General features: G+C 35.5%; 1 protein-coding gene across 5 annotated transcripts in view; it reads right to left on the reverse strand.

The window, feature by feature from the left end:
- HACE1 (HECT domain and ankyrin repeat containing E3 ubiquitin protein ligase 1) overlaps positions 1-24,824 on the reverse strand; it is a 122,175-nt gene that overhangs the window by 92,719 nt on the left and 4,632 nt on the right. For 4 of the 5 annotated variants that reach the window (XM_060616275.3, XM_060616274.3, XM_060616276.3 and 1 more), the window contains exons 2-6: positions 21,420-21,474; positions 20,135-20,224; positions 18,768-18,872; positions 12,053-12,128; positions 4,202-4,333 (exon numbers count right to left, since the gene is read on the reverse strand). In XM_060616275.3, the coding sequence (XP_060472258.1) occupies positions 4,202-4,333; positions 12,053-12,128; positions 18,768-18,872; positions 20,135-20,224; positions 21,420-21,474 (458 nt within the window). The remainder of the gene's footprint in view (positions 1-4,201; positions 4,334-12,052; positions 12,129-18,767; positions 18,873-20,134; positions 20,225-21,419; positions 21,475-24,824) is intronic. The other variant, XM_060616278.3, reaches the window with a different exon arrangement.

The following is a 24,824-nucleotide window of genomic DNA, read 5'->3' on the forward strand; positions in this document are numbered from 1 at the left end:
GTTTTTAAGTTTCAAGGGCTTAAATCTACTCTAAGCAGGGTTCAACTATCATTTTATATTGTCAACCTTCATATTTAGCTATATAAATTTAGGAGTATAAAGTTAAAAATAAAAATTTAAGTGAAGTGAAATTAGTCCATAAACTAATCCTGCTGTATACTCTAATTTATATAAATTGAGATTAAACCATTTGACAATTTCCTAGGGCTTCTAAATCCAAGTTATTCTAGGAAACCAGTAATCAACCTTTTGTGGCAATTTAACACATTAATACATCTTAAAAAACTAATGACGAAGAGAAAAAGTATCAAAAAGTAAGTTCCATTTATGGCCAAAAAAAATTGGTGTCAATTATATCTATGTAGAATAATATTATGTTTTATTATACTTTCTAAAACTGAGATTAAAAATCAAACACACTGGTCCTAGCTTACCATACAAGAGTAAATGAATTAAGGGTTCAGAGAATGTTTTCTACCTTTCCTTGCAGAATCACATCATCCATATTAATAATGATAGTAAAAATAAACAATAAATGTAATAACAATACCAATTCTATTATCGCTCTTAAGTGTCTTCCAAGGTGTTGACAACAATTTACTAATTACATAATCGGTAAACAGAATATACCTTAGGAGGTAGATAAGGGCAAGGGAAGAAAAAGTTGCCAAAGGCTATATACTAGGCCAGCTGAATAACCAAACTCTGAAGTGATTTTTAAAATCAATATCCCGGGGCGCCTGGGTGGCTCAGTGGGTTAAGCATCCGACTTCAGCTCAGGTCGTGATCTCGCAGTCCAAGAGTTCGAGCCCTGCGTCAGGCTCTGTGCTGACAGCTCAGAGCCTGGCCTGTTTCAGATTCTGTGTCTCCCTCTCTCTGACCCTCACCCGTTCATGCTCTCTCTCTGTCTCAAAAATAAATAAACGTTAAAAAAAAAATAAAAGGCAATGATGGAAGAACTGTAGAGGTGAGGGAGCTGACCTCTGCTAGCTGCCATCTTTAAAAAAAAATAAAAAATAAAAAATAAAATAAAATCAATAGCCCAAGACAAACCATACAACTAATAACAGCTGACCTAAGGAAAGTTATAGAAAATTAAAATACTAAGGAGTTATTATGATCATTTCTTTCACCTGATCATTTCTAAATCAGAACAGAAGTAGTTTAAAATCATAGTGCTACTCTGTTGCAAGAACAAAAAAATGGTCAGAATGCAAGCCACTTTCTTTCAGTAAGATGCTGACACCTTTATCTTGGTTTACCACTACCGAAACCAATGCATCTATATGAAATCATGGCAAAGATTATTCAATTTCTTAGTTATAACAAAAATGAATCTTTCTTCCAAATCTTTTGTCTTTTAAAAAAAATAATGCATATCTGAACAGCATTTCTTGTCATCAAAGCAAGAATGCAGTATTCAATTACAAATTCTACAAAGCTTTAGAGTTCTTAACCAGTTGATCAGGATCTTTCCATGTACTGCTGAGATTTACCCTAAAATGGAGTGAGAAAGTAAATTTCAGAGGATTAGCATATCTGCCTCTTTAATTTGAAAAGTGCTAATATCTTTTAAAAATAATTTTAAATGGAGCTTTCTCCCTTTAAAGTTTTCTATTTTATTCTGTAAAATATATATAAACAATATGTAAGTTTTTAAGTTTAAATATAAATCCTGAAACCTACATGCACTGTTATATGTCTACATGGAACCAAGTTTTGAAGACCTTTTAATGAATTTATGCATGAACTGGCTACTTGGAGACAATAAAAAGGCCATTTTTTTCTTGCTGCTAAAATAAGTCACTAGGATACCTGACAAAGCATTTTAGACTCAGTGTTCAACTTATTGAAAAATATACAAAGAGTTAAAAAAAAAATCAATGATCCCCACCCTGTAATAATCATATCATATGCTCATCCACTGAGATTTGAACATGTCCCAGAAATATGTAAGTAATTATGAGACACAGGTAGTATTAGCACAACTACCAACAAAGATTTTTAGAGGTTTATTTCAGCCTGGAAGCTAAGAGATAGACTAATTTTTCAAGATTCTTTCTTGCCCTAATTGAAGAATTCAAGATGCATACAATGATTCACAAAATAGTCAGTGCTAAACATACTTTCTCTGTTCATGATCTTTGCAGATAATTATAATTGACCAACTATGACAGAATGGAATCTCACTCACCAATACAATCAACCACAAATCAACATGGCTTTTGTACCCTTCCTCCTCTATATCTGCAAAATCTCACTCTGAAACTCATCATTGTAGTGAAGTCAGGCCCCCTACAAATCTTCTGAGAATATAATTCTTCAAAGGCATTTGACTATGAGGAATTCTTCCTTCCTTCACCACACCTGCTTTAGGTTGTAAACCATATGGAGTATATTATACTTATACTAACTATTCTTCAATAACTTCAGAAGGCAATTCTAAATTTTTAATGCAGCCTGTAATACACATGTTTTGAAATAAGGTTTTCTTAGTAATTCTTATTTCTTCACTGGCTCAAGGCAAGTAAAATTGGGTTTTGTAGATCTCTTCTGATCTGAATTCCAGTGTTTTATACAAAAGTTATGGGCAACACGTAGGGTTTATAATTTTAGTAAATGACACTCCAATCTGTTATAACAGAGAATATTTGTATTAAAGTGGGTGCTTTTCTGTCCTATAACAGCTGCCAGCAGGACCCCTTCTCTAATACACAACAGTTCTTTAAAAACCTGGGCCATTCCACCACATTAGAACATTTCAGATCATTTTTTTTTCACACAGAATACTTTTTAAGTGAATAGTATTGACTCTCAGAAAGTAAAAACTAATGAGAAGGAAATACTGGGTCAGTTTTCAGATGATGAAAGACCAAAAAAATAAAATAAAAATGAACAATTGGTGTTCAGAAGAAATTCCAGTGAATAAAACAAAAATCCTATATCCTTCCTTTTATCCAATTCTTATAAAACATAGCAATGTCACACTCGGCCTATCTTAAAGAAGTGCAATATTCTGTGAATTATAGTCATACATAAAGCCTCTAAACACGAAGGATCCTACATCCTGAACCCAAATTAAGGAAAAGTATTTGCAGAGATGAAAATCCAGATTCTAGTAGGAATTCTCCCAACATAAAGACTCAGAGAGAGTATGTACAAAATAATAAACACACTAATTTCTGTATCTTTGCAGTTACTGGTGATTTTTTTTTTTTTTTTGGCTGGTTTTTGCTGTTGTTATTGTTGTAGTTAACAAGTAAATAAGTAATACTGTATTATCAATAATGTTAAATATGAAAAAAAAAAACACTCAAAAGTAACCAGGATAGAAAATTATAGCAAAGCAAATATTAAAATCTTAAGCTAACAATTTTTACATAGGCAGCAGTTCTCCTAATGAAAGAGAAAACTATTAGAAAATTTTTTTTTATTTTTTTAAAGACTTTTTTAATATTTATTTATTTTCAAGAGAGAGAAAAAGAGAGTGCAAGTGGGGAAGGGACCACAAAGCGGGAGACAGAGGATCCCAAGTGGGCTCTGCGCTGACAGCAGCAAGCCCAATGTGGGGCTCAAACTCATGAACTGCAAGATCATGACCTGAGCCAAAGTTGCACACTCAACCAACTAAGCCACCAAGGCACCCCAACTATTAGCAATTTATAAAGCTAAAGGGTTTGTACATGGGAGTAACAGGAAAGTACTGACATAAAACAAATACATGATTTTAGAACTCTAAGAAAGAATGAAAACCATCACTCTTGTCTTGCAACATATTCCAAGACAGCAGAAAAATATGATAATCCAAGCTGAACTATTTAAGCAATGTCAGTGTTCACTTTCTTACTATCTAATCCCAGTAACTGGGGCTTAATGGTAAAAAATAAAATATGAAAAAGTTATGTAATAAGACTGAGAATAAGAACATTATTACTTAAAGTTACATGCGAACATGCACTTAAAATTTTAGTGTAAATGAAGCAGAAATAAATTTGAAATCCAAATATTTTAAACAGATTTAAAAGCACTGTTTTCTATTCCTTTTATACACAAAGAATATATTAATCATAAGTCCATATAATGCATAAGATTTTGCTATGGTGCTTCATGTTCCCAATTATGCACAGTGAAAAACTTTTCATAAATTCAAAGTTTTCAAAAATAAATACATGCAATTTAAAGTCCTCAGGGATGAATTTACCGTCTTGTGACCATTCTGGCAGGCCACATGCAGTGCTGTCTGCCCCATCGCATCCTCAACATCGACGTCACTGACGTGTTGTACAAGGTCATGGAGTAGTTCTGTCCGCCCATTCACAGCCAGCCAGTGTATCTGTGCAGCCATGGAGTTACTTAACATTTGTGCAAGGAGTGTTTCATATAAAACCAGCAGATAAATAATGCTATTACATTTCAAATGTGAGCATGATACACACACTAAAGATTAAATTAAAATGAAAGCCCCTACATTTTCCTATATTTTTATATGGGGAAAAACTATGCATCCAGATGTAGGTTACACACCATGTACTTTATGTACTTCAAAATCAAGCATTCCATAGATCAAAATAGTTAAGGGTCCTAGACTTAGGATCATCAAATACTCTGCTTCCTAGATGATCCTGGACTCTATGCATAGCTTGTCTCTAAAGAAAAGGTACTGGATACTTTTCCTTCCCCAGAAGCAAACATGAGTAAAAAAGTAATTAACACAGTAGGCACCATATTCTTTACCTCATGTCTTTTACAAGTAACGCATGTAACATACATAAATAATAATATATACGGAAGATAAAACACCTATAAATCTACCACTCAAAGATAATCAATATTAAAACTTTGGACTACGCCATCCATGCATTTTTTTAATGTTTTATTTATTTGGTGGTGGGGGGGAGACAGCGGTTCCCAAGTGGGCCCCATGCTGACAACAGTGAGCCCGATGTGGGGCTGGAACTCACAAACCATGAGATCATGACCTAAGCCAAAGTCGGATGCCCAACCAACTAAACCACCCAGACGCCCCAATCCATGCATTTTTCAATTGACTTTTTTCCATTAAAAAAATGTATCATGAAACTTGTTTTAAGATGGCAGCTTGAACACATGCATCAACTTCTATTTCTTCCCCAAACTCCATTGAAATGACAATAAAGAGTATTGTTATCTTAAGATAAAAAAGAGACTAAATAGCAACAAGTTTTGGAAGCTAAAAGCTTTTATCAGAGTTATCAGAACAAAAAGCTGAATCCTAAACCAGCAGTAGAGAAAGCCAAGAGAAGGTGATTCAGATCACTGAAATCCCAAAAGGCTCAAAATCAGTAGTAAGCACTTTGCATCTCTTGAAATAGGGGTGTATTAGCAGACCTAAATAAGATTTAGACCCTTAAATTACCATCCCTCCTGAACTCTTCAAGGCCAATAACTGCCCCTCCCCATCTGAGAGAACACAAGAGGCATGAAAACAGTCTCTATATAAGAGAGACACCAGGCACAATGAAGCAAGAATATCATACTGAAAATGGGAGATGAAGTGCAAGTTTACACACACTGAATACTGAAATCCCAAAGCGTTTTCCTCTACCAAGTATCCAGTTTCCTCCTGGAAACTGTTAGAGCTTTCTCTGAGGAATCTGACCAACTTGAGAGTAAATGCCTAAAGAAATTGACAGCAGAAAGAATCCTAAAGGCAAATGCCCAAGCATATCACCCTACACTGAAGTCCACAGTGAATAAACCTCCTTAATTCAAACAGAGCTTTCAAAGAGCTTTTCCCAATTCCACCAAACATTTGACAAATGCATCTAGTCTGAAAGACAAAATACTAAATAAATAAATAAATAAATAGCAAGAGGAAAAAAAGGAACCATGGATATTGAAGGAAAAACTTCAAAAGAAAAAGTTATATTTAATACTCTCAGAGAGAGAAATATTGACTGCACCCTTTAAACAAGAACAGGGTACTGTTTTTTTAAAAAGGACAATGCAATTGGGGCGCCTGGGTGGTTCAGTCAGTTAAGCGTCTGACTTCTGCTCAGGTCATGACCTCACAGTTCGTGGGTTCGAGCCCCGCATCGGGCTCTGTGCTGACAGCTCAGAGCCTAGAGCCTGCTTCAGATTCTGTGTCTCCCTCTCTCTCATTCCCAATCACACTCTCTCTCTGTCTCTCTCTCTCAAAAACAAATAAAACACTAAAAAAAGATGTCGAAAGATATAGGTTGACATGTCAAAAGATATAGATAGCAAAATTACCCAAAAAATACAAAAATACCAATTCAAAGGGATACATGCACCCTGATGTTTATAGCAGCATTATCTATAATAGCCAAATTATGGAAACAGCCCAAGTGTCCATCAACTGATGAATGGACAAACATGTGGGGTGTGTGTGTGTGTGTGTGTGTGTGTGTGTGTGTGTGTCTACAGTGGAATATTACTGAGCAATAAAAAAGAATAAAATCTTGCCATTTGCAACAATGTGGATGGAGCTAAAGAATATTATGCTAAGCAAAATAAGTCAGAGGAAGACAATTAGCATGATTTCACTCCTATGTGGATTTAAGAAACAAAACAAGCAAAGGGAAAAAACAGAACCAAGAAACAGACTCTTAAGTATAAAGAACAAACTAATAGCTATCAGAGGGGAGGTGGGTGGGGGGGATGGGTTAAAAAGGCGATGGGGATTAAGGAGGGCACCTGTAATGAGCACTGGGTATTTTATGGAAGTGCTGAATCACTATAGTGTACATCTGAAACTAACAGAACACTGTAAGTTAACTAATTGAAATTTAAATAAAAACTTTAAGAAAGAAAAAGAAGGAAAGACATACAGATAGCAAAAAAGGACATGAAAAGATGTCAATTAGGCAAATGCAAATTAAAACCACAATGAGATAGCAACTGCACACATCATAACAGATGAAATAAAAAAACAGTAATAACATCAAATGCTGGTGAAGATGCTGAAAAACTAGATCACTCATACATTGCTGCTGGAGGTATAAAATGATGCAGGCACTCTGCAAAAGTTAGGCAGTGCATTTTAAAACTAAACATGAAACTACCATATAACCTAGCAACTGCATTCTTGGGCCTTTATTCCAGAGAAGTGAAAACTTTTATGTTCACACAAAAACCTGTACACTAATACAGGTTCACTAGTACACTATAGCTGTTTATAGCAGCTTTATTCGAGATAGCTCCGAACAGGATATGACCCAGGTGTCCTTCAATGGTTATACAACCAGTAGTACATCTACACCAAGGAATACCAGTCAACAATATAAAGGAACAAACTATTGACACATACAACAACTTAGATCAATCTCCATGGAATATGATGAACATATAAAAGCCTAAAGGTTCCATGCAATATAATTCCATTTATATAACATTCTTAAAATGATGGAGTACAGATTAGTGATTGCCGAGGGTTAGGCATGGAGTGAAGGGGAGGAAAAGTATGGTTATGAAAGAAAAGCAAAACGAAACATCTTTGTGGAGGTGGAAATGTTCAGAATATCGACTGTGGTAGTGGACACATAGACCTACACAGGTAATAAAACTGTATAGTGCTATAAATATACACACACAAGTAAAACTGGGTACAGATAAACAAGTAAAACTAGGGAAATCTGAACAAGAAAGATGATGTCAATATAAATATCTTGGTCATGATATTATACTATAATTTTGTAAAATGTTACCAGTGAGGGAAACTGGGCAATAGGTAAGGGGATTTCTCTGTATTACTTCTTATAGGTACTTAAGAATCTACAATTATCTTGATTTTTCTTTAATGCAATTCTTGACTACATGAAAAAAAAATGCTATGTAATAAAGAGAAGTAACTATAACAAACTATTTGGTACTACTATAAACAGTATAAATATAATTTAAATATTAAAATACTAAAAAATGATCTAACTAAAATTACAACAACTATATTGGAAAGGTGTGACAGAAAAGTGCTTATACATGATGGGATAAAAGGAGGCAGGATTGGAAAAGAGAGCAAATAACCTTATGTTCCATAAAGTCAATTGGTAATGCCTAAAACTGAAAAATCAAGAAGTAGCAACAATAGTACATTATTTAGATTTGAGGAAACTAAATTTTTATATCCATTGAAATAGTTAAGAGCTAACTACAGAGTTAACAGTTTATAAAGGTTGGGGAGGAGAGTCAAGAGAATGTTTCCTTTTTTGGAGGGGTGTCACAATATAGATGTATATTTATTCGAAGTATAATGCCATACAATTCACATGCCATACAATCCATACAATACACAAAGTGTAAAGTATACACTTCAGTGTATACTAAAGTATACACCTTAGTGGTTTTTAGTGTATTCACAGAGTTGTGCAATCATCATAACCAAAGTCAATTTTAGAACATTTTCATTTCCCCAAAAAGACACCCAGTACCCATTAGCAGTCACTACCCATTTCCTCCTTTTCCTGAGATAGACAGGTAAGATATAGGTCTCACCCTGATTTTGTCACCTGAGTGACATAAGTCAACATTGCCTTCAGTATTTTTTACTAATGTTCTTTGCTTTGCTCTCATAGACCTCTGTTAGAGGCAGTGAATTGTCAGACGGTGGTTGGGGGATGTTATAGGCAACATAATCAAACAAATACTCCATCACTCCTATTGCCTCACTTTTATAATTTTTTCTGAGTTTGGAACAAACCAACTCAGTTTAATTACCTCACCCCTAACAGCAATATGTGTAAGGCAGGGAAAAGTCTACAAAATCCTGCCATGATTTTATGGTGGGTACTGAGTGACAAGAGTCTTTGCACACACTAATACTTTGAATTGCTCTTTTGTTTGACACTATCCCAGGCCACCCTTAACAATGTGCCTTGGCAATATTCAGGATGGCTGAGCACAAAATGTACTTCATTCAAAAAGTGGTGGAAGAGTGATTTTGAAGGTGAAGGTGGGAAGGGCAGGATACCTACTGCAGGATGTTTCTTGAGCACATAATCTTGAGAAAAAAGTACATACGGTAGCTAAAGGTCTGGAAAGTGATCCCTGTAACTATCCATGCCAAAGACCTTTGGGAAGTTTCCATGAACCCCCAGGGGTACCTGAACACCAGTTAAGCTCACCACTCTAATGTAGCGTGCTTTCATCTCTAAGCCTTCATCAGTCTATTCTATTGAGTCAAAACTCTCTTCCCCACCCCCTCTCCCAACCCCACAACCGCGACATTCACCAGTCTAACTTCTGTTGGTCCTTCTGGACTTAGCTCATGTGGTATGTCCCTGGGATACCTCTTCCAATGTCCCAAGTGATGATGGGGCCCCTGCTAGGACTTCCATAGCATCTCCCTTTTCTATGTTGACATTCATTACACTGTGTTACCACTGCCTGTTAACTTTCCTGTCTTCCTAGAAGTTTGGGGACAACAAGGACCAGTCAGTCATATTCATGGCTCTATCCCACAATATCAAAGTGCCAGCACACAGTAGGTATTCAAGAAATTCCTGTTGAAAGAGCAAATGAATGAAGAAATATGATAAGTCTTTTGTGAGGGTAACCAGCCTAGAAAGCATACAGTCAACAGTTCTCTCCTTTTGTAAGAAAAGTCTTGGGGCTCTTGGCTCCTCATACAAGGTTTCTTCCAACTCAGGAGCCCTGGCTTTACTGTCCCATGTATTTGCTGGCAACTACTCAGTTCTGCAGCAACACATTTTCACCAGCCCAGCTTCCTTCAACTGATGGAGTCAAGTGGCCCAGCTGTTGAATTAATTCCATCATGGTGGTCTGGGCCTAGGTAGAATCATGGTTCATGGCCAGAATAGTTTCCAAGAGGAGGAGGCACACTATATATACTATTCAGGGCGACAGGAGAGAATATTAAGGTTGGTTCCAGTCAGAAAGAGTGCAGAGACTATTCCTCTACCACAAGCTTTGTAGAATCTTTTGACTCTTTAAATATATGCACAAGGGCACCTGGGTGGGTCAGTTGGTTGAGCATCCGACTTTGGCTTAGGTCATGATCTCCCAGTTCGTGGGTTTGAGCCCCGTGTTGGGCTTTGTGCTGACAGCTCAGAGGCTGGAGCCTGCTTCAGACTCTGTGTCTCCCTCTCTCTGCCTCTTTCATGTTCACGTTCTGTTTCTCTCTCTCTCTCTCAAAAATAAACATTAAAAAAAATTTTTTTTAATATATGCACTAATAATTTTTTAAGTAAAAATTTGATTTTTAAAACTTTTCTACTCTACCTTCCTTAAAGTTCAGGAGTGGGAAATTAGCAGATAAAAATTTATGTGATTAAACAAATTATGTTAACACTGAACATCTTAACTTGCCTATATTAGATAGTGTCCTAAGGACAGGTCTACGTCATTGCCATAGTTTTATAATACCCAAATGGTAGCTACCGTATCACTAAGCATCTTGTAGATATTCAGACTACAGTTTTTCTTTATAGACGGCATTATGTTGTTAATATATAACAAAATCTGAATTATCACAGGAATTGTGGGTTCCACATAATAATCATGATTGAGCTTATTCTTTACCTTTAGTAAGTCATTCACAGAATAAAGTAAATCTTAGGCAAGCTGTTTGTTATGCCCCAGTACCCCCTACCTTCAAAAATATTTTTAATCAGAAAGGTCTTAAAAACTGGCATGGTATGTAAATACTCAATATTCTTCTTTATCCACAAATTAAAAGATTTAGAATCTACAAAACACTACCAAAATCATTAAAAAAAAATTTTTTTTTTTTTTCAAACCAAGAAACAGACTCTTAACTATAGAGAATAAATTGATGGTTACCAGAGGGGAGGTGGAGGGAGCAATGGATGAAATAGGGGGTGGGGATTAAAACACACACTTATCATGGTAAGCACTGAGTAACATATAAAATTGTTGAATCACTATACTGTGCATATATATATAATATATATATATGCATATATGTGTGCATATATATAATATATGTGCATATATATGTGCATAATATATGTGCATTATATATATGTGCATATATAATACATAATAATATACGTGCATATATAATACATAATAATATATGTGCATATATATGTGCATATATATAATATAATAATATATTATATTATTAATATAATGCTGTATGTTGACTGTATTGAAATTAAAAATAAAAACTGAATACAAAGGATTCTGACCATCAACTTAATTAATACCATCACCTCATATATAGGAAGGTAAAATTTGATATATAAAATTTAACATCTGTCACAAGTTCAAAACAATTTTTCAATAATCACATAATTCTATTTTATCTCAACTTCTAAAATGAATAATGTTCCATTAATGAAAATGATTAAAATTTTTTATTTCATGTACAGAACTACTGAATCACTACATTATATACCTTCAACTAATAAAACACTGCATATTAACTACACTAAAATAAAAATAAAAATAAATAAATTTTTAAAAATTTTTGGATTTCAACAATCTTTTCAGTAATATCCCACACCACCTCCCTATAACATCTATATGGATCAAAAACATATTAACTTATGTGACATAGCAAAATGGATAAAAATTCTAGCATAGGTAAGATATAAACAAGTCTAAAAGGATATAGGCCAAAATATTAACAGTGATTATCTCTGAGTGCACAGGATACAGTGAGTGATCATTCCATTCATTGTCTTTTTTTTTTTCTTTTCTGCCTAGCCATCCAATTTTCCTACCATGTACATATTAAAATATTTTAAAGGACCTAATAAAACAGCTCTCCTATGAAGAAGGAGCAGAGATGCCCCTAAGAAGTGTCCTGTAGGTCGGTGACAAAAGCTAGAAGAATAAGCCTTCAAAATAAGTGAAAGGTCACAAACAAAAAGGAGATAGGAGAAACAAAGTGAAACTTAACTTCTCTTAATACAGCAGAGAATCAGGTCTCAAATCATTCTGTATCTTCTTCATGAACACCAAGAAGTAACTTGCAGAAACACTTGTACTGCACTTTGCATTACTATCACCTTCAATATCATTTTCTAAAAGTATTTTAAAATTCTCAGATAAAATTCTTAGCACTTACTGCTGTAAGGCCTTCATTATTACAAATGTTGACATCAGCACTGTATTCTAATAATTTACTCATGCATTTCTTCTGCCTGAAAAGAAAAAAAGACACAGATAACTGGTACAAGAAAAATAAGCAAATGACTATTATTTTATTGAAATACTGACTACACTCAACATTAGTTGGTGGCAAATATTAATCTGTATCTTTTTAAATAAACACTATAACATATGAAATAAAATGGAAAATTGTTTCTATAATTCAAGATAATAGGATAAAGAAAAGGTACAATGAGGTTTTCGTGTCATTAAGACAAATTTATCATTCAAAATGCTAAGGAAAACGGGACACCTGGGTGGCTCAGTTGGTTAAGCGACCAACTTCGGCTCAGGTCATGATCTCGCAGTTTCTAAGTTCGAGCCCGCGTCAGGCTCTGTGCTGACAGCTCAGAGCCTGGAGCCTACTTCAGATTCTGTGTCTCCCCCTCTCTCTACCCATCCTCTAGTCATGCTCTGTGTCTATCTCTCAATAATAAATAAATGTTAAAGTAAATCAATATATTTTTTTTTAATGCTAAGAAATTTCTACTGTTGACTGAACATTTGGAATAGTAACCTTCCTCAGAAATATAAGACAATGGGGGGTGGGGCACCTGGGTGCCTCAGCTGATTAAGCGCCTGACTTCAGCCTAGGTCATGATCTCACCATTCCCAAGTTCGAGCCCTGCATCAGGCTCTGTGCTGACAGCTCAGAGCCTGGAGCCTGTTTCAGATTCTGTGTCTCCTTCTCTCTCTGCCCCTCCCTCACTCATGCTCTGTCTCTCCCTGTCTTGCTCTCTCTCAAAAATAAACATTAAAAAAAATTTTTTTAAAGAAACATAAGACGGGGCGCCTGGGTGCCTCAGTCAGTTGAGCGTTGGGACTTTGGCTCAGGTCATGATCTTGCAGTTCATGAGTTCGAGCCCCACGTCCGGCTCTATGCTGATGGCTCAGACCCTGGAGCCTGCTTCAGACTCTGTGTCTCCCACTCTCTCTGCCCCTCCCCCACTCTCTCTCTCTCACTCTCTCTCTCTCAAAAATAAAGTTTTAAAAAAATTAAATAAATATAAGACAATGGAAGTCAATGTTCTAGTATCCTACATTCCTGATTATAAGATATTTAAAAGTTAATACTTAGATGAGTTATAAGAATGTAACTATAAAATTAATGAAGTGCATATCTATGCATCCCCCTACCTATTTCATTTCTTTTTTTTTGTTATTTTTACTGTGGAAAAATACACAGAACCTAAAATTTGTCATCTTAACCATTTTTAAGTTACAGTTCAAGGGTATGAAGTACATTCATATTACTGTGCAACCATCACCACCATTCAAGCACAGAACTTTTTTCATCTTGCAAAACTGAAGCTCTATACCCATTAAACAGTAACTTTCCATTTCCTCTCCCCCTAGCCTCTGGCAACCACTATTCTACTTTATGTCTCTACAATTTATCTAAGTACCTCATAAAACTGGAATCAGACAGTGTTTGTCCTTTTGTGATTGGCTTATTTCACTTAGCATAATGCCCTGAAGGTTCATCCATGTTGTAGCATAAGTCAGAATTTCCTTCCTTAAGGCTGAATGATATTCCATTGTACATATCTGCCACATTTTGCTCATCTATTCATCCATCAATGGATACTTCAATTGCTTTCATTTTAGCTAATGCTGCTATGAACATGGGTGTACAAATACTTCTTCAAGACCCTCCTTTGAATTTTATTGGATATATACTGAGAAGTGGGATTTTTGGATCACATGGTAATTCTATTTTTTTTTTTTTTTTTTTTGACCACCCGCCAAATTGTTTTCAGGCCATCTATACCATTTTTTTTTAATGTTTATTTATTTTGAGAGAGAGAAAGAGAGAGAAGGGGCAGAGAGACAGCACAGAGAGAATCCCAAGGAGGCTCTGCACTGTCAGCACAGAGCCCCACATGGGGCTCAATCTCACAAACCATGAGATCATGACCTGAGCCAAAACCAAGAGTCGGATGCTCAACTGAGCCACCCAGGTGCTCCAAAGTTCTTTTTTTTTTTTTCTTTTTTTTTTTCATTTTTTTGAAGTTTACTTATTTATTTTAAGAGACAAAGAGCAAGCAGGGAGGAGCAGAGAGAGAGGGAGAAAAAAGAATCCCAAGCAGGTTCTGCACTGTCAGTGCAGAGCCTGATGCAGGGCTTAAACTCATGAACCATGAGATCATGACCTGAGCTGATACCAAGAGTCAGACGCTTAACTGACTGAGCCACACAGATGCCCCTACATTTGTACCATTTTACAATCCAACCAACAATGCATAAGGGTTCCTTTTCTCCACATCCTTGTTCACACTTGTTATTTTCTGCTTTTTTTTTTTTTTGATAGCCATACTAATGAGTTTGAGTTGGCATCTCACTGTAGTTCTGATTTGCATTTCCCTAATAATTAGTGATATTGAGCATCTTTTAATGTTCTTATTAGCCATTTGTAGATCTTCTATGTAGAAATATCTGTTTAAGTCTTCTGTCCTCTTACGAACTGCCTATCGATTTCATTTTGCTCACAATGTTTACTCTTAGCCTGATCCATTCCCAGTGACTATTCAATCTCCATTTCCACTTCACTAAAGAATGAAAATTCATGCTTTAGAAACCAAAAGTGATGCACACACAATATATTTATAATACACATTTTATACCCACACGTACACACACACACACACACACACACACACACACATATATATATATGCTTGACAATGCTCAGCACTAAATTAAGGAAATAAGATATAATCCATAGAATGAAGAAGTTTATGATCTGGTTAAATGAACAATTATACATATAAAAAATATGTAACAGTGTACACATAATAGCATATTATGTACTATACGTCATATGTAATATAATATATGCATAGTATTAACATGAGTATACTACATATATAATGCTGTGCATGATATATACAAAGTATATAATATATAGAGTATGTATGTGTATATGTTATTATTTACTCAATTAGATCATAAATTTCTTCATGACTTAGACTGTATATTTCTTAAATAAACTCAATAAAAAGCACAGCTAGGTGCTCTCAATGAACCTCAATAAAACTTGATTAATTAATTATTCAATCTTATTTATAAGTTAACAGCTAAGCTTTTTATTAACTGAATAAATATTTTTTAACAGAGAACAAATTACTTTTCTTGCTTTGGTTTCTGTATCTGAAATGAAGTTAAATGTCATTTAAAATCAGCATTATAATCAAAGAAAAGAAAGTTCTGAGTAAACTTATAAGTTCAAACATTTACAAAGTTCCTTTACCTAACACATTGTTATGAAACTCTTAGGAAATAAATCCTCCATAATCCTAAGACAACAGACCAGATAGTCTTATTAAAATGAATACATTGTTGGTGCGCCTGGGTGGCTCAGTCAGTGAAGCGTCCGACTTTGGCTCAGGTCATGATCTCATGGTTCCCAAGTTCAATCCCCGCATCGGGCTCTGTGCTGAGAGCTTAGAGCCTGGAGCCTGTTTTGGATTCTGTATCTCCCTCTCTCTCTCTGTCCCTCCCCCGCTCACACTCTGTGTCTCTCTCTCAAAAATAAATAAACATTAAAAAAATGTTTTTATGAATACATTGTTTAAAATGTGTGTGTGTGTGTGTCTGCGTGTCTGACTGTCTATACCCATATTGCTGGATTTCTAAAACATCTTCAAGCTGTCTTGGACCACTGGCCTATTGACAAAATAAACACTTCCATGGGAATGAGCCAGGGAAACAGTCCCAAGGAGGTGTTGGGGGAGGGGGGGGGGGGGTTGATGAAGAAAAACAGCAATCCATAATGCTCCCCCTCAAAAATGAATTGCAAAAGAGTAATATGAGAGAAATTACATTTTCTCACTTAACAATCATTATTGCTACTTTCCAGAATCTCAGTAAGTCAAAACAACCCACTAAATGAGCACCAATTTTGCCAAGAATTAGAGCTAAAATATTAATTAACACACAGGCTCTGCCCTTTATGAGCTCACAACCTAGCCCAAAAGAATAAAGAAAAAAAATCGTATTTCAAATCTGAGCAACATGCAACCTAAGAATTCCCAACAATTTTGAAGTCTTCTCTTTTAATAATCTCATATAATCATGAGCAACCCTGGATCCTCCTGTACAGGAAGCAACTATTTTCCAGCCCCAATATTGCAATAATTATAGGAAGCTTATGGTAACCCAAATGACACAAAGACCAATCATCCAAGTGGTCTGTGGTAGCTTAATGGGTCTTCTACTAGAAAGGAGGGCAATTCAGTACTAATGTACCCAGCACCACTGGTTACAGAGAGGACTGCTAAAGCAGGCCAAGAGAATTATACTACTCATCTGACGATAACTGAGGGAACAAAACAAAAAACGAAACCCCAAAAACAGATGTATGAGCAAAAGGCAAAGACTTCTGCTTCAGTCTAGACAAATCTGAACTTGAAGAAATTGTAATAAAAAGTTATTTTTGAAAACAGCAGCAGCTACAGGAAGTAACATGCATTCAAGTCACTCAGCAAACATTTACGGAGCAAGTCTAAAATGTACAAGGTACCCAGTAATAAAAAAGAAAGTAGTTAAGTATTAAGTATCAAAATTAATCTTCACAGAAATAGAAAGGCATCCAAATCAGATGTTATGTTAGGGTTACAAACTCTTCTTATTCCTTCTCTCCTCACGGATTTGCCACGTGAATCAAGTAATTTCTGTTGTATTTCTTCGTCTTTTAAACTTAAAGCTCTCCAACTTAAATGTTTCCACACATCCCCCCAGCAAAAAAGATAAATACGTGAGGTGTTAATGATGGATGTGTTAACTAACTAAATGAAAGGAATCCTTTCACAATGCATAGATCTACCAAATCATCATGACGTACACTTTAAATATCTTACAATTTTGTTAGTTATACCTCAACAAAGCTAGGGGAAAAAAAAAGTAACGGTCTCCTAAATGACTTAGGTCTCTGACTACAATGGCAGTAGACATTTTATCTCCAGTGTGTAATGATGTGTCCTCTCACTTACAGTTGTTGAGATAGAGTACTGAGATATTTTTTATTTGTAATTTTTTTTTTTTTTTTTTTTTTTTTTTGAGAGAGAGAGAGAGAGAGAGAAAGAGAGCAGGGGAGGGGCAAAGAGGGAAAAAGAGAGAGAATCCCAAACAGGCTCTGCTCTGTCAGAATAGAGTCCTAGGCAGGATTTGATCTCACAAACTGCAATATCATGACCTGAATCGAAATCAAGAGTCAATGGACATTTAACCGACTGAGCCACGTAGGTACCCCTTAATGTGTAATTTTTTTAAAGAGCTTTGTTACTATCCCACCAACACCTGGGATAATGTATCCAGATCTGACATCAATTCAGCAAGGAATGAATTCAACAAGATCTATGACCTTGAGTGTGACACCCTACAAACATATCTAATGTGGCTAATTATTATAAAAACAGCTCTTTGATCAGCACACTGTTACCTACCAGAACAGTGGACAACTAGTTCACATGCTAAATCAGGAACTGGAACAGAACAGTCAGTGTCAAAGGACCATGCCTTCCCCTGGTCCAACCTAGACGTCACTATGATTTTTGTATTTTTGGTTCCACTTTAATCCTTTATATGCAAAAATTTAGTCTCAGAATGATGCAGTGTACAATTTTAGCCCATATCTATCTCAGTTAGGCAGCTACCTCAACTACCTAGAATCCCAGATCAAAAGAGGAAACAAAAATATTTTCAAGAGTAATCAAAGAGACACATGGGAATAAACTTTATAGCGTTTGAAACATGTTTATAAATGTAAATTCCTCAAGTCCTGAGTCAAAACTACTTTTTTTCATTTTAAACATAATTTCAGCCATTTGATATGGTTTTGCAGTCCAAGAGAATTTTAAGAAGTAAAAAACAGTGGTAGAGGCAGACACAAAGATGTGACATCTGAAATTTGCAACAACAAAAAAAGGAAAATTAAAACCATAAAAAGTATAGTAAGGTTTAAAATAGCACATAATAACATAAAGATGTTCATAATGATGACCAAAGTTATCCAAAAAAGGCAAAAATATATTTACATTTTGGAAATACTAGTTTTATAATGGGAATAAATTTATTTAATAAAAAATTCAAAAGGAAGACTAGTAAACACATTATTTATTCAGAAAGCTTTTTGTCATAATTAAAAGAAAACACAACTTTTGGCACTGAAATGAGTTAGCTAGCCTCACTTAGAAAGCTGACTATAGGACAGCCCATTCTCAAAAAATTATAAATAAGCTAGGTACAATATATTTACTCTATCTTTAATTTCATTAATAAAACTAACTAAACAAGTAATTTGGAAAATAAGGTATGAAATTAGACACGGGAAAAAATTATCAGGAAAAGGGATACCAAAACAAAGAGGTGACAACTCTGCTTTTCAGAAAATAAAATGTCATCATAATACAAGTAAAAATGAACCTCAACAAGAATATTTTCAAGAAAAAATATTAGTAAACAATGTAATGAATTATTAAATACGATAGTTCTTTAAAAATTGAATATAAGACCCACAACCCACTTTCCAAGGCAAATAATGGTCAAAAAACAAAATCATCAAGAGTGCCTTGAATACTGTTAGACATAACTGATAATGCAACTTAAGCTCCTCAAGGAAACAAAATATTTACCCATTTCGAGCTGCCAAATGAAGGGGCGTACAGCCTGAAATATCTTGATAGTTAGGATTCGCTCCTTTCTTTAAGAGCAGAACCAAGCATTCCACCGATCCACAACTAAAACAGTATTAAAAACAGTTCAGATACATTCAATGAATAGCCACAGTTGACACAACTTAATTAAAAAACAAAAAGCTCTAGTAAACACATTATTTTTGAGGTCCATTAACTTAAAATTTGATTTAACTTCCGTCACAAATAGTAAATATCCTCTACTTTCAAGATGGTATATTCTACTATGAAAGCTACGAAGATATTCAAATAAATCAAAATAAAGTATTAATACACACAAAAAAACCACATAGTACTTCCAGAAGCCAAATTTATAATGAAAAATTAATTTTAACACATTTACCTAACTCTTGAAAGGAAGTTAGATGTCAACTAATTGAGTGATTGATTACATACTTGAAGACTGTGGATAAAAATCATTCTCACACCTAAGTAAAAAATATAAAGCCAATGGCTCTGTGAGCAGTTTAACATATAAAATTTCATACTGGTAGGATAAGAAAAAGATTACAGTGAATATAACCTTTTTTTTTCCTTTTCAAATTTTTATTTAAATTCTAGTTAACAGTGCAATATGGTTTCAGGAATAGAACTCATTGATTCATCACTTACATATAACACCCAGTGCTCATCATAACAGAAGTGTCCTCCTTAATACCCATCACCCATCTAGCTCTTCTCCCACTGATCTCCATGTCCCACAGTTTGTTCTCCATCATTAAGACTCTTATGATCTGTTTCCCTCTCTCTCTTTTTTCCCCTTCCATATGTTCATCTGTTTTGTTTCTTAAATTCCACTTATGAGTGAAATCATGTGGTACTTGTCTGTCTCTGACTGACTTATCTGGCTTAGCATAATACACTCTAGCTCCAGCCACGTTGCTGCAAATGGCAAGATTTCATTATTTTTGATGTATATTTTGATATACAATATTCCATTGTATATATATAACACACCTTCTTCATCCATTCAAGAGTCGATGGACATTTGGGCTCTCTTCATAGTTTGGCTATTGTTGATAGTGCTGCTATAAATAAGTGTATGTACCCTCTTAAATACATCCAGGAAAGGCAACCTACTGATCTGATCTAAAACAAGCTAAGACAGTAGATGTGAGACTTGAGTCTGATCTCAAGGTTATCTAGAGAAAGAATACAAACATAGCATACTATGCTCTAAACAGAATAAAGAACCATTCAGCAGTCTATTCTCATCTTTCCCCAAAACTACTGTAGAATAACAATGATCCAAAGCTTACTGATCATTACTCTAGATCAGACTTTAATCCACAATATCTTTTTCTTACTTTGCTGCAATGTGAAGCAAGCTTCTTTTCACACGTCCAAATGCATAATTGACATCAAACCTCGAATTTGATAGTAGCTCAGAAACAGACCTACACCAAAAGAAAATTAGTAAGAGTCAATATGTTAAAAAACGTGCTTTTAAAAACATAGTAACTCAAGTTAATAGCTCTTCAGTTACTCTTAACAATTATCCAAAAAGTTCTGTCCCACAACAACCAAGAAACAAAGCACTATTCTCTAAGCATAGCATGGTAGCCAGCAACATTTCATCCAAAAACCAACTGCACTGACCTATAAACTGGTGTTGAAGGTTTCTTCATCTGCTGATCTATATCATCTGCTCTGAAGAAACCTAAGTTGGCTTCAGTTCTCCCTAGATTCTTAAGAAAGACTCTTGGGCTGGCTAATCCCCTTGCAAAAAGTATGGCTTATCTGTATTAATCATAGCCAAATAAGAAAAATCAGATTAAAATGTTTTAGTTGCATAAGACAGGAAGTTTAAAGCAAAAAAATATTTACATTGTAAACTACTGCAAAATAGTTCCCTTGTCACTTTCTTATTACACCAAACTATCCAATGGCTAACCACAGCAGAAATGTCTGCTACAAGTGTAAACATCTCAACATCTAGTCAGATAACTGTGTCTCATATGCACCAAATAAAAAGAACATCAAAGTAGAACATTAGGGAAGTAAGTTGCCCATCAGCCCTAACCTTTTGCTATAAAGATCAGTAGTGACTTCTAACTGAACCCATCACAGTGTTTTTCTGTCAGTGACCAACCAAATACCTGACTTAATAGCTGACAATTCATTCAGAAAATCTCTTACCATAGAATTTTACAGGTGATACGGATCTTGGAAAATTTTGGTTTTTATTTCACAGACAGTAAATTATAACAGAGGTTAAACAACATGCCCCAGGACAACATCTATGTCCAAACTGTGTGTGTATGTTTGTGTGTGTGCATGTAAGTGTACACAACATTTAGGTAAATTTATATACTTCCCTTACTCATTTAAACAAAAAGTATACATTTGAAATAGGCATGGAGTGCCTGGGTGGCTCAGTCAGTTGAGCGTCCGACTTCAGCTCAGGTCATGATCTCGTGGTTCTTGAGTTCGAGCCCCACATCAGGCTCTGTGCTGATAGCTCAGAGTCTGGAGCCTGCTTTGGATTCTGTGTCTCCCTCTCTCTCTGCCCCTCCCCTGCTTGTGCTCTCTCTCTCTCTCTCTCTTAAAAATAAATAAATGTTAAAAAAAAAAATTTAAATAGTCACTCACCTGTGTTGATCAGCCATAACCATTGGCATTAATGTATAAACAGCAGTTTCATTATCTGAGTAAGAAACAAAAACAAAACAAAAAACAGAATTAATTTATCTATTTTCTTCCAAAGATACTTAAGACTACTTTAGAGTTTTTCTAATTCCATATAAAAAGTAACAAGAGGTGGAAGAAGGTTAAAGATAGTACAGAGGGGTGCCTGGGTGGCTCAGTTGGTTGAAGTTGAGCATCTGACTCCTGGTTTCAGCTCAGGTAGTGATCTCACAGTTCATGAGTTCCAGCCCAGAGGTGGGCTCTGTGCTGACATCACGGAGACTGCCTGGGATTCTCTCTCCCTCTCTCTCTGCTCCTCCCTGGCTCTCTCACTTTCTTTCAAAATAAATAAATAAACTTAAATTTTAAAAAGTGCACAATACCAGAGGTATTGCAAAACTTACAGCAATGCAGAACTTTTTATCATAATGTTCAGTCCCTTTAAATCATCACCAAAGTGCTTATTAGCTTCTGGATGTGATGGGGAAAATGAGATACATATTAGTTTCTGTAGCTTTACAAAAGAAATTTCTTTTACTTCCAAAGATGTGTTTATCAACTTCATGTTTTATCAAACTTACATGTAGTTTGGGGAAATTTTAAGTATATATGGGCATTATAGATATATATGCTAAAATAATTTTAAAACATTAAATATACATAGTACTTGCTTCTTGCCAACATTAAAACAAAAGAAATTATTTTAGAAGCTTTTATGAAACTATATTTTACGAAATTGAATTTTTTTTATTAAAAAAAATTTTTTTAATGTTTATTTATTTTTGAGACAGAGACAGACCTTGAGCAGGGGAGGGGCAGAGAGAGAGGGAGACACAGAATCTGAAGCAGGCTCCAGGCTCTGAGCTGTCAGCACAGAGCCCAACACGGGGCTCAAACTCACAGACAGTAAGATCATGACCTGAGCCGAAGTCAGACGCCCAACCGACTGAGCCACCCAGACGCCCCTATTTTATGAAATTTAAGTCTTAATTTTCCCTATTACTTTACACTATTCACATTTTCATTTATATCTTGTATAGAGTAAGTTCACAGAAGTGTGATCCAAAAGAAAAGGTTAAATGTCAACAATATCTATGATAGATTATACTTACATAAATTTCAGCTGTGTTTGGATTTATTTTTACGTATCACTAGTGGTCGTTTCTCAATTCAATGCATTTATGTTTTTTTATGAGTTATTTACAGAGAAGTAACTCTGACAATGACCATTTAGCCCTTAAAACATTAATGCTGATACTAAATTAATGAGTTAAGTTTCAGGAAGAAAAGGGTATTTGCAGAGTATCAAAGTATCTTCCCAAAATATTGACTAATTACAAAGGAAAATAGTAAATTTACAGTGGAGAACCCAGCTGATAATCACCTTGATCAACTGATAAAGGGTAACATCACCAGATAGAACACATATCAATATCATGTAGTATCATGTAGCCTCTGATATATAATCCACGTTTTTTTATAAAAAGCACATCATGAAAAAAAATCAGACAAACCCATATTAAGGGGAATTCCACATAACATCCAAGCAGTCTTCTTAAAAAGTCTCAAGGCCCAGGGTGCCTGGGTGGCTCAGGAAGTTAAACGTCTGATTCTTGATTTTGGCTCAGGTCATGATCTCACAGTTCATGGGATCTAGCCCCTTGTTGGGCTCTGCGCTTACAGCACTGAGCCTTCTTGGGATTCTGTCTCTCCCTCTCTCCCTGTCCCTCCATCACACACATGGATGTGCATGTATGCACGCACTCTGTCTCTCTCTCCCTCTCTCAAAATAAATAAATAAGCATTAAAAAATGTCTCAAGGCCATTAAATTCAAGAGAAGCTTGAAGAACTATTACAGTTTGGAAAAGCTAAGGAAACATGGACAACTAAATACAATATGGTATCACCAACTGTATGCTAAAATAGAAAAAGGACTGGGGCGCCTGGGTGGCACAGTCGGTTGAGCGTCCGACTTCGGCCAGGTCACAATCTCGCGGTCCGTGAGTTCGAGCCCCGCGTCAGGCTCTGGTTCGAGCCCCGCGTCAGGCTCTGGGCTGATGGCTCGGAGCCTGAAGCCTGTTTCCGATTCTGTGTCTCCCTCTCTCTCTGACCCTCCCCCGTTCATGCTCTGTCTCTCTCTATCCCAAAAATAAATTTAAAAAAAAAAAAAAAAAAAACACGTTGAAAAAAAGAAAAAGGACATTGTTGAGAACGCTTGTCAAATTCTAATAAAGTCTGTAACATAGTTAACAGCATTACACCAATGTTAATTCCTTAGTTTTGACAACAGTACTATGGCTGTACAAGATATGAACATTATGGGACACTGACTGAAGGGTGCATGGAAATTCTGTACTATTTATGCATTTTTTCTCTAAGTCTAAAATTACTTAGAAATAAGAAGGTGTAAAAAAAAGGGGGGGGGGGGACTGTTATCATTAAAAGAGTCTTAAGAGATGATCAGCCAAATGTAATATGTGGGCTTTGGATACTGATCCAAACAAACCAACTATAAGAGAATGTTTCTGAGAGAAGAAAACTCAATATGGACTGGGTATTTGATGATAACAGAAATTGTCAACTGTGTTGGCTCTAACAATAATATTGTGATTATGTTTGAAAAAAGCAGTTTACATATTTAGAAATATATACTGAAGAAATATATAACTGAGAAGGAAAAAAGTTATCACCGTTTCTTCACATCTTTGCTCATTATTTCACTATTTGTAAGTATATCCATGAAAAGCAATTTAGTTCTCGTCAGGACTATTCACAAATTCAGCATGCAGATGCAACATTTTCACTACAAAAAAATAATAATAACAAAAAATCCTAATCGTAACAGCCCACATGTTTTAAACCATAATCTTTTGGGTTTTTAAATTTTTGTTTAATATTTTTTAATTGTTTACTCATTTTTGAGAGAGAGCGAGCGAGCAAGTTGGGGAAGGGCAGAAAGAGAGGGAGACACAGAGTCTGAACCAGGCTCCAGGCTGATCAGCACAGAGCCCAACGCAGAACTCTAAGTCACAGACTGTAAGATCATGCCCTGAGCCAAAGTCAAATAACTGACTAAGCCACCCAGGCACCCCTTAATGTTTATTATTTTTGAGAGAGACAGAGTGCAAGCGGGGGAGGAACAGAGAGGGAGACACAGAATCCAAAGCAGGCTCCAGGATCCCAGCTGTCAGCACAGAGCCCAACACAGGGCTCGACCTCACAAACCCTGAGATCAGGACCTGAGTCAAAGTCGAAACTCAACCAACTGAGCCACCCAGGAGGAGCCCCTAAAACATAATCTTAAAGGCACTGTTCTAAACACTTTATATACATCATCTCTTTTAACCTCACAACCATCTTATGAAGGA

Source organism: Panthera onca, chromosome B2, assembly GCF_046562875.1.
Source record: "Panthera onca isolate mPanOnc1 chromosome B2, mPanOnc1 haplotype 2, whole genome shotgun sequence".
NCBI lineage: Eukaryota > Metazoa > Chordata > Mammalia > Carnivora > Felidae > Panthera > Panthera onca.